The 11,366-nt window shown below is 37.5% G+C and overlaps 1 protein-coding gene across 1 annotated transcript in view; it reads left to right on the forward strand.

Annotated features, from left to right (window-relative positions):
- Positions 1 to 11,366, forward strand: part of CRYBG3 (beta-gamma crystallin domain containing 3) — a 119,357-nt gene that overhangs the window by 41,327 nt on the left and 66,664 nt on the right. Inside the window, exons 4-7 of the mRNA XM_012652802.1 lie at positions 2,174 to 8,399; positions 9,718 to 9,762; positions 10,008 to 10,123; positions 11,090 to 11,237. Of these exons, the coding sequence (XP_012508256.1) occupies positions 2,174 to 8,399; positions 9,718 to 9,762; positions 10,008 to 10,123; positions 11,090 to 11,237 (6,535 nt within the window). The remainder of the gene's footprint in view (positions 1 to 2,173; positions 8,400 to 9,717; positions 9,763 to 10,007; positions 10,124 to 11,089; positions 11,238 to 11,366) is intronic.

Below are 11,366 nucleotides of genomic sequence, written 5' to 3' on the forward strand. Positions count from 1 at the left end.
TCTGAAAGGCTTTTGTATTTTCTGAGTAATTTATGTATTTTGATATGAGATTTCACCAATAATATTAATTTACCTATGTGTATTTTTTTCTTGCATATTTTCATAGACAGGTTGACTTATCCAGCTTTATTTCCCATTGTTTTATTGCATTTATGTAAATGTCCATTTATTCGTTTGATTTTTTTTGGAAGTTACGAGTTAAATGTTTAATGATCTTATTACCATGAGTACTTTGAGTAAAACATGACAAATTATCAAAATTAGTATGAAATACCAGTACATAAGTGGGTACAAATTTTTTTTCTCCATATTGCATATAATAGGATTTATATCTAAGGACAGTTTGCACTTAGTTTTCTGATACATAGAAGTTATCATCCAATTTTTATTAAATATTTATGTCATGAAGTTGGCTCTGTGTAAGATGCTGACATAGATTAATAAAAACAATCCACTGGACCTTGTCCTCAAAAGGATTAGATTTAAAAAAAAAAACCAATAAAACAGACCCAAATGTCACACGATGGTGCCTTATCCAGCTTTTGTCTTTGTTTCTTAACAGTCTTCGATCTAACCTGAAACTCATACAGCAACTAAAACCAGTTTTGCAAGGCATAGCTTTTTCTACACATCTCCTTTAGCTGCTTTACAGTGGTCAGTAAAAATAAATGAATGTAACTAATACAATTTTTTACAATAGTGGTGTGTGAGTATTTTAGGGGTCAGCAGTTATACAGGTTGAGATGATCTGTTTCTGCTAAAATTCAGAAAGTATGTAAGAGGCAGAGTTTTATGTGTCAAAGGAGATTTACTGTCTGTTTTATCTTTTAGAAAAATCTAGCATTCTTAATGTTATTGCTTTAAAGTTGATAAAATGTATTTTTAGGTATATACTGATAAGTGGATTTCTTAATTATTCACATGGATTCTATAGTAATGTTTTGGTTAATGAAATGTTTAATCTGAAATCAAGTAGAACACACATCAGATTTTTCTCCCATACGTTTTTATATTCAGGACACTAAAATGTAGAGTTCAGAATTTAAAACAATTTGATATCACCTGTAAGATATTAGTCTGAAATAGATTACTTAGCATTTAATATCATTGCTTTACTTGGTGATCCATTAATTCATACAAAGGTATTATACCACTTACCAAAACTTGTGTGGGGCACTTAAAAATACAATGATGATTAAGGCTAGTGGGGAAAATGAATGTGTAGATCTTTATTATTTAAGGTGGCAAATGCTGTACGTGTGTATCCACAGATCAGAAACTATCCATCTTAGTAGTAGAGGGTTAGGTCTGCAGTGAGGATGATTTGTGAGCTGAGTCTTAGGGGACATCAGAGTTTCTGATGCTGGAATTGAAGGGCAGAGAATGGTGTGTGAAGGGCTACAAGGCAGCATGGCATGGCGTGAGAACCTGCAGGGGTGGATTCTCCAGAGGAAGCTGGGTGCCAGGAGCATCAGGAACTTTATGCTGGGGTTGGTTCTCTACCTTTTCTAGAAATCCTTTTTGATTTCTGCATTTATCCAAACAATTTAATACTCACTACACTAATTGAATATTTGAAGAACTGAACACGAGAATTTTAAAGGCAATTCTGTCATTTATTGTGTTAACAAATATACACTGAGTGCTTACTGTGAGCTAGACATCTTGCCATGTGTTTTCCTGTAAAACTTCTCCAGCTTGTGTGCTGAGTGTTGCTGGTCAAATTCACACTTAAGAATAAAGCACTAGAAGCTTGCTATGATGCTCTGATATGGAGAAATTACAGTGATGTGTCCACAAACTTGTACCAATATAAGTCAATGTGGCACAAAGTCAGTGTGGTTCCTTAGACACTACTTTGAGATTAGAAGTAACACTCAAGCCTTTGGCTCATCAGCCCATGTTCTCTTCATTAACCACAGTCAGAGACATGTATGTAATTAGATAAGAAGGAACAGTTCCAAGGAGCTCAGGCATTCTTTATGCTGCCCTGTGCTTCTGTCAATTTATTATTCTTTAATAAAGATAAGTTTAAAGCATTCCAGTATTTTCTCACCAAATTAGTACATATTAAGAGAAGTGGTGTTTGAAAGATATATTTTACCACAGTTGCTGGGACTGCTATTAAGTGTTGTTATATATCCTGATACTCTCATGCTGTTTCCTTTTACAGACAAATTGATGGTAAACCAGAGAGGCCTTCAGTAACATATGCAACGTATCGAGGCCCCAGACAAATTAGGAAATATTTAAAGCAACAGACTCTGTTGACAACTGTGAATACCTTGGACAGAGAAAATGAAAGTTCTGACTCTAGTACACACACACACACTGACCCTGGGAGTGAGATCGAGGCTGGGCCGGTGCCATCATTGTCATCAGCTAGCACAGACTCATCTACAAAAGGATATTTGCTTGGAGGTCCATTAGAAGACTCTGATTGTAGCAAAATAAGTCTCAACACAGAAAGCCACCTGACAAAAAACCCAGAACTGCAGAATACTGCTTCTTCTAAGGCTCATTTAAATATAAATGATCCTGGGGGCCCTGAGAGAAATAGATCATCCCCTTCTTCTGTGACTAACTCCAGCTATGCTGTTGAAGAATCTGACTCACAGCACCATTTAAGTTGTATACCAGTTTCTCAGACTGACAAAAATTTGGTATATTCAGCATTGTTGACAGGAAGTAATAGCAAAGTCCCTTGCAGTCCAGATTTTCAAAGGCTAAGTACAGTGGAAAATACGGTAAAAGAAAACAGCTCTGCGTTGAGTAATAGGACATTGATGCAAAGAGAAGAGCATGTTAAGCCTCAGAGCCCTGCTATTTCTGACTTCTCTTCTAGTAAATCTGATGGGAGTGACACTACTGAACAAGAAAGTACAAATTTGCCAAGTCCAAATAAATCAATTAGGCATGAAGATCTGCAGTTGCCAGAGAGTGAGTGTTCTGACAAGCAAACTGTACATAACTCATCAAAGCAGTCTGCCAATCGCACTGGTGCCACTGCTCTTCAGAGACATGCTGTGATAGACACAGAACTTGTAAATGAAGGAAAGAGGTTGTCTGCTCAACACTCACAGAAAATTTTGGCTGTTACAGAAATCAGGCAAGAAACAGAAAGTACCTCAGCTGGTGAACCTATAACTTTAAGTCATGTAAAAGCTCCAGAAGATAGAATTGAGTCCTCACCAAAAGATACTGACCGATTGTTTGAAACAGAAGCCAAAAATCTTGATTTTAGGCCACATGACAAAACTCCTCACATTATTAGAAAAAATCAAAGGGACCCAGCCTCTGTAAAATACATCAGTGAATCGACAGTTGTAGCAAGCTTAGAAAGTATTAATAAAATAGCACCTGCATCGAATTTTGGACTTAATAGAAATCACATTTCCAAATCTCGTCTTGACTCTGAGAGTCCTCAACAAGCCAAAGTATCACCTGATGTTAAAACAGCTCTTACCCTTGACTGTAAAAAATCAAATTTCAGTACTTCACCTCCTACCTTTGTTTCTGGAGTTGGGATGTTGAGCAAGGTAGATATTCCTGTGTTAAAGAATGAGGCTTCCTCTGTGCTCATTGAAACTGGGGATGTCGTTGGCATTTCCTGTCAGCCTACAAAGCATCAAGAAGAAAATGTGACAAATCCTGTGGAGGCTGCAGACAGGAAGAATCCTCATCCTCCACCTCACTGTGAGCATGCACCTGCAGTTCTTGATTCCAAAGAAGTTCTTCCTGATAGTGAAAAATGCCAAATTCCTCTAGGTCTTGAAGCCAGTGGCACTTACTTAACTGGGGTGGACCCACTGAGCTTTGAGTCTGGAAGCCTCACTGAGGAACACAGTTCCATTTCATCTCAAGACCCTAATAAAGCAGAGTTAATGCCTTCAAACACTAATGCAAGTAAGAACATGATGGAGAAGTGTGATCCTCTGTCCTTGGAAACCAAGACTGATAACATTGCTAAAATTTTATCAAACACTGAAGGTGATGGTCAGAAGAGTGTTCCTGTTGAATCTCAGTCTGGAAGAGGAAAAATGATACCCTTGTCCAAGATATCTGTTTCCCAAACAGAGCCCAGAAACATTTCTCGGGATAAAATTTTTTCTTCTCCATTTGAAATTACAGATGGGCTAGAAAAGCCTATTTTATTGGAATTAACTTCTCTAGAGATTGAACAGTACAAAAGTTTTGAACCAATGGACCATAAGGGGATTAAAGAGAAATGTTCAGCTTCTAGCCTTAAAGAGAATTGCCAAGCTGAGGTTTCTCCACTTGCCTCCAAATATCAAGGTATACAAGAAACAGAAGCAGACACCTTAACCTCTCCTCCTGCTCTTCTCGAAAGTATTGTATCTGGGATTTTACCACCTGTTCATGATGAGAAAGTCATTAGGGAAATAGCACAGAATTGTGATGTCAACACTTGTATGATTCGTCAATCTTTGGATAATTGTGGGACTAAAGAAATCTGTGGTCTCTCAGAAATGGCAGAACTGAGCTTAACTAATATTTCCCCAAAATTCCAAGAAACTGACAGCATAAAAGTAAATTCACCTTTTCTAGGTTCTGATATCAGTTTGGAAAAAAATGTTTTTGCATCTGAGGATTCAAGCTTTCATAATGTACCTTCTGTGCTGAGATCAGAAAATAAAGCCTCATCTCACAAAAAGAAAGAGAACACTCATTTTCTAAGTAGGGGTACTGATAGTGTGTCTTCTTCCGCTAGTCACTCTGAAGAAGTTAGCATGGTTATAAATTCACATAAACCCCAAAATAATCTTGATTCTGTAAGAGTCACCAAAGATCTCACATGCGAAGGTAACTCTTCAACTAACCTGCTGTATCCTAATAGCTCTTATTTGGAATTTGAAACACCTGTCTCAGTAGGGGCAGAAGTGACCCCATTTCAGGAACATTTTGGGATTCATACTGGGAAGGTATCTCTTGATTTCCCAACCACTGCCCAGTTTGACAATCCCATGGAAGCAGAGACTGGAGCAGTTGCTGGGGCTCCAACGTCAGTTAACAGCTCAAGCCAGCCGTGTTCTGAACCATCTGCTGAACACATAGAAGCTAGGAGAAGAGCACGTGACCAACTTTTGGACCTCAAAAGTGGTTTACTTAAAACGGCTGATACACTAACTGAGGAAATTGTTAATTCTGTTAGGGAAGAATTAAAATCCAAATACACAGTCGGTACCTGCCAGGAGCTAATAGCCATAGACAGTATAATGAATCCAGGTACCCCAAAAGAAGACATCCCTGAGAAAAACCCATCAGAAGTGATGCTAACAGGGATCCAACTGTCAGATGGTTTGGAAGAGCAGGGCATGGAAAACGTGTCAGAAGCCAAAGAAGAGAAAGCCTGTGTTTCACCTACAGCTGGTGAGAAGAGTCTCCTTTTTGATTCTGATGGAATGAATGTATCTTGTTTGTTAGAAGATCAAGCCAGGGAGTTAGTCAATGAAATTATTTATTCAGCCCAAGAAAATTTGACAAATGATGCTTTTGAAGATACTGAGGATACCTGGGATTCTGAACTTCAGGCTAATACTTCAAAAATTCTGAACAGTGATAGTGTTAAGCCACATGATGTAGTTAGGGAGTTCTTGGTATCAGAACAGGCAGTTAATCAAAGCACACATGAAATTAGTGAAAATAAAATATTAAGTAGATTCTTCTCTGTAAGTAACCTAGTTAGTGGTACAGAGCCAATTAAAGGAAGAGAAATTGTTGTCTACCAAAAATCCCCATTTTCTGGGAATGGAGCTGGGCAATCTGATAGTATAAATTTGCAGGAATCAGATACTGTTTTACTAGCTAATGACATGCCACATAAAGGGTTAGATGATAGGGTAAAAAGACATTTATTTTGCAGTGAGGACTGTAAGGAAACAACAGAAGTAGAGTATGTGGATAATCACAAAACTGGGACAGAGGACACAAGAACCCTTGTGTTAAATTTCAAATGGCCTCCATTTGTGAATGATGACATCCATGCCCCTGGTACGTCCAAAAGCAGTTTCTCTGATAGTCTTGTATGTATGTCTGACAAAAGCTTGCCGGGACATAGTAAAAACACACCTCTTGCAGTGTCAGAAATAGGGAAAGTACACAAAAAGGATAATGAAGCAAATATAGGGAAAATCGAGCTTATACCTTCCATGTTAGAAATGGGAAAAACAAATAAAAAGGATGCTGAATTGAACATTATGAAATATGAGACAGTCCCTCCAATGTTAGAAATGGGAAGAATGCATAAAACAAATGTGGAACTAAATACCACAAAAACTGAGCCAAGAGCTGATGTGTTTAATATGGGAGAAACATACCAAATGGATGCTGAGAGGCATATTGAAAAAACTGAGGGATTACCTGTTACTTTAGGAATGGAAAAAGCTCATAATATGAAGGCTACTGAAGGGGATATTGGCAAAACTAAGGTGGTGCCTGTTATGTCAGAAGCTAAAAATATCTACCAAAAGGATGCTGAAGGGGATATCGCCAAGACAGAGGTGACACCCATTACAGTAGAAATGGAGAATATTTACCAAAAGCACGCTGAAGGGGATGTTGGCAAGACCGGGGTGACATCTGTGTCAGAAGTGGAAAATCTCTACCAAAAAGATGGTGAGGGGATTACTGAAAAAGCTGAAGTGCCACCTCTTACATTAGAGGTGGAAGATACTTACCAAAATGATGCTGAAGGGGACATTGTGAAGGCTGAAGTGACACCTGTGAGGTTAGAAATGGAAAACATTTACCCAAAGGATGTTGAAAGAGATAGTGGCAAAACTGAGGCGATGCCAATTATGTTAGGAGTATTAAACGTTTCCCAAAAAGATGCCAAAGGGATTACCGGAAAGACTGAGAGACCTGCGTTGGAAATGGAAGCAACTTACTGGAAGGATGCTGAGGAGGTCATCAGGAACACTGACATGGTGCCGTTTGTGGTAGAAGTGAATGAATCACGCAAGAAGGCAGCACCTGCCTCCTTAGAAATGGAAAAAGCACTCAAGAGGAATGCTAAAGAGACTATTGGAACGAGCGTGTCTATGCCCTCTATGATAGAAAGGGAAAGAACATCCCCAGAAGATTCTGGTGGGGATCGAGAGAGAGACAGAGTGTTACCCACAGTGGTAGACGTTGAGAAAACACACGGAACAGGACCAGAATTGACCGTTACACAAGTGAAGGCCATACCTCCCATATTTGAAACTGAAAAAGCACCCCAAGAGTGTGCTGAAGGGGATGTCGAAGAAATGAAGCAAGAACCCACTGAAATAAAGGAAGGCATGATAGCGCACGACAACAGACTTGCTTCACATTTCAGGGAATATGAACCACCTACGTTAAGTAAGGATTATGAGGGCTATCCAGCCTTAGCAATGCCAGATTTCCAACCTGAGGACACCGTAGTAAGGTTAGACCAAAGAATGTCTGTTACTGCAGTCTATGACAGGAGGCGAGATCTGGATTACAACGATGAAAAAGGAGAATATGATTTAGCTTTTGTTTCTCAGGATGAACAAGAACATTCTTCCTTTACTATATTATATGAAGAGCCCCTTCAAGACGAGGAGGACAAGTATGCTTCTGCAGAAGTAAGAAGAACACGGTCTGTCTTGTTTCCTGATACGTCCCCTGACAGCATGCCCGTGCTGGCATGTGAAAGATCAGAGAGTAGAACCGACCTTGTCCATCACTTTGAAAAAGATACTAAATTAGGTGAGACATTTGATAGTGATAGTTCAGAAATGTTCTTATCAGTGGAGGCCAAAAGGTACAAAATTTACCCTTTAGCTTTGTCTCCCATTTATGAGGATGACAGCTCACAGGAGGACATTCTCTCTAATGAGGTGTCACCAGGTCACCATGGCTCCATGAAATCAAGAGAGAGTGAAAACCAGCCCTCTTCTGTTTTATCGCTTCTCCAGTCAGTGTCAGAGCGTTTAAAGATGAATTTTGATGGAAATGACAGACAGGCAACTGAGGAAGAAGAGGAGGAGGAGGAAGCCTTGTATAAAGGAGGCCTGAGAGCTCAAAGGAGGGAGCATGTTACCTTCCAGTTGCTAGATCCTTCCATCCCATTTTACCCTGAGGATGACCAGGAAAGCACTGAAATTTCTAAGAATTCATATGTCATGTCAAATGAACCTACTACCTCCAATCTGCAAATTGGTCTGTGGCCAGAAAAGACCTCATTTCTCCAAAAATCTGACCTTACTTCTAAACTACATTCTTCTTTAAAGAGTGCTTATCATCAGTATTTGCAGACTTCCAAAACTCATTCCTCGGAAAAAGGAGCCAGATTTGGTGGGATTTTACAGGAACCGGTGTCAAAGTATTTCCGTGTTCAAGACAACTCAGGCAGATTGAACCCATTCATAGAGGTGAGTTGTTTTGTTTATTAACTAGTGAAGCAAAGCTTTGGGTCATGAAGTTATCTAAATTAAGCTTATTAATTGAGCTTATTAAGAAAATGTTTTGAGGTTGTGCGATTTGTTTTTTAAAAATATCAGATTTATTCTTTGGTTGAAGTGTATCACATAAGTCATGTATTTTAGTGGACTGTTACATGGGAAAATAAAATTGTCAGAATTTAAAAAGCATAATAGAGAGGCAAGTTACTTTGCAGTCCTTCACTGATATTCTTCAAACTAAATTAAGTGACAACATTCTGAATTTCTCAAGGTACTGAATGTGGGGAAATTGTGAGTGTCTAAATAGCTTATGTGTCTCATGAAAGTATTTCTGTTGGATGAAATTTTTTTAAGTATTTGCTTGACAGCAGCCTCTTACTGTAGTTGCTGATATTTCTGTTCCTACAAAGCAGGGCAGTGAACAGCCTAATTTGAATAAAAAGTTGAAAACATTATAACTGGGAAATGTTTCAAAATTCAGTTACATTTTTCTTTGATTTGGAAATTTAAATGTTTAATGTAGAATACTTATTGAATGTGGGACTTTCCTTTCTGGCATTCCCAAGGTCATGGTACTTTCTGGAGAATTCCCAAGGCCTGCATCTTTACCTTGAACAGCCTTAGTAGCAAATAGTAGTACTTGAATACCAACTAGTACTTTGCAAAGCAAAGTCATTTTAAAAGAAATGATGGGATTTGCAGAAATGTTTCTTTCATGGTTCCCCATTGCCCTACCAAGTTAAGTGGAATGTCTTCATTCCCTGTTATAAGGCCCAAAGTTCTTGTCTCCCCAGGGTGTGGTTACACACTCCATGTTTCCTACCACAGTATTTTTTCTCAAGATGATTCTCTTCCTGGAATTTCTTTCTCAACTATCCCAACTCTAACCTACCATATTTTTTCACTCACTGAAATCCTGTTTTTCAAGACCCTCTCAATAACATTTCCTCAAAAAGCCTCTTCTGAAGCTCCTTGTGCCATCCCCTACCTCACCTCCAAGCGGGTGCCATTTCTGTAACCTGACATTTCGGTAGTATTTTACCTGTCGGCCCCCCACTTAGAAAAGTTATGCGAGTCGTGGTCATTTATTTTCCCCTTCTAAGCTATGCGCTTCTTGAAGGCAGAGATGACATTATTTTCCTGTATATTTGCATTTAAATGCCTTGTGTCTAAAGAAGCACCTTGCTTATAATGGTCACTAAGTAATTATGTGATGAAAATGAAAAGGAGCTATGTGTCTTTCTACTGATGTTTCTTAAGCCTTACTTTTCTAATTTTATTATTTCAGAATCTTGACAAACAAACTCTCAGATGTAACCCAAGACCTGGGAAGGTAAGCACAACTTTCTCAGGTAGACTAAGATAAAAGGTGAAAAATAAGGTTACTTTTAGGCTTGAAGAGTTTAAGATAAATACTTTTAACTGACTTAGAAAATGATTATTTCAGTCAAGGATTTAACATCTAAAGTAATATTTGCTTTTATGTATTTAGGATATTTTTCTATATTATAGGACACTTTAGAATTTAAAATACATTCTGAAAATTAGTTTATTGTGTCTATTTACTATATGTTGCAGATGGTTATCTATGATCTACATGGAAGTAAATATAAACAAGAGGTTTACTGTAATATTCCTGATGCTACATCATGGTCCTTTCCGAATGGGGTACTAATAAAAGTTGTAAGGGGCTGGTAAGAAATCTCTTCAAATCTTATAGCATATTTTCTGTAATTAAGTATGTCTTCTTGCTGTTTATGCTTTTTTGTATCTTTTTTATTAAAGTCATATTCTCTTTCCCCTAGTTTTTGACTATTTTGAAACATTATTAGTGTTTTATAACTTAATTTTTCTCTTTATTTACTATGGCAGAAAATGTCTATTTTTTGTGATTAAAGCCAGCAGTTAAGTTCTAAGGCGTTAATATATACAGTTTATACAATCAATACCATTCTGTAACTGCATTATTAGTAGGATAAGTTTGGCAGGTCGAGTTGGTTGCTTCAGTGGAATGAAGCTTAGCTTTGAAAATGAGTTGAGAATTTGTGGGATGCTAAGAAATGTGACGGCCACACAGCTAAAATCATTTGTATAGAAGTGAAGGAATCTTTGTATGGTTTGAAAGTGAGGGAAAATGTTATTTATTATTAGGACCATATCTCATGGATATGCTGGAGCTAGAATTTCCTTATCCAGTGTTTAGGTTAACCCCTGGTCAGTATGGTGTAGGGTTGTCTTCATATAATAAAATGTGACACATGTTCTATATTATCTAGTAATAAAAAAATTAGGATAGAAGTATAATCTGGAATTATTAAACTATTGTTTTAATATAAATGTATAGCTTTGTGTATACAACATCTAAAAAGTGCATGTATACATAAGTAGAGACATAGGCCTGTATTGTGTTACTATGTTCAGGAAGTATTTTTATTTCCAAGTTGTATGCGCTTTTCTTTTTTCTTTACTTTTACTTTTTGTCTATGCTTAAATTAGCCTATATTATTGTTTCAAAAATAGGATTATATGCTAATAGTGGAAGATAATCCAACTTAAAAAATTTAGGTATACATAAAATGGTCAGTGATACTATCATTTGTTTTATGCCTCATTTCTTAGAAAATTAAATATAACTGATCATTGCATTTATATTTGTTTAGCTGGATTATATATGAGAAACCACATTTCCAAGGTCAGAAATGTGTGTTAGAAGAAGGGGAAAAGGTGTTAAATCGTGATTGGATTCTTCAGAACAGAAGGCATCCACAGAGAAACTTTGTATTGGGTTCCGTCAAACGTGTGTTAAAGGTAACAGCTGTTGATTTCTCCTCTATTTTTTATTTCATTTCATCATACAGTAAAACTGTGCTGTGGCCTAGCAGTGTTTAGAAATGGTTGGTAATATTTGTGCTAATGTTATTAATCTTCATTATCATC

Source organism: Propithecus coquereli, unplaced genomic scaffold (assembly GCF_000956105.1).
Source record: "Propithecus coquereli isolate 6110/MARCELLA unplaced genomic scaffold, Pcoq_1.0 Scaffold40, whole genome shotgun sequence".
In the NCBI taxonomy this organism is placed as follows: Eukaryota; Metazoa; Chordata; class Mammalia; order Primates; family Indriidae; genus Propithecus; species Propithecus coquereli.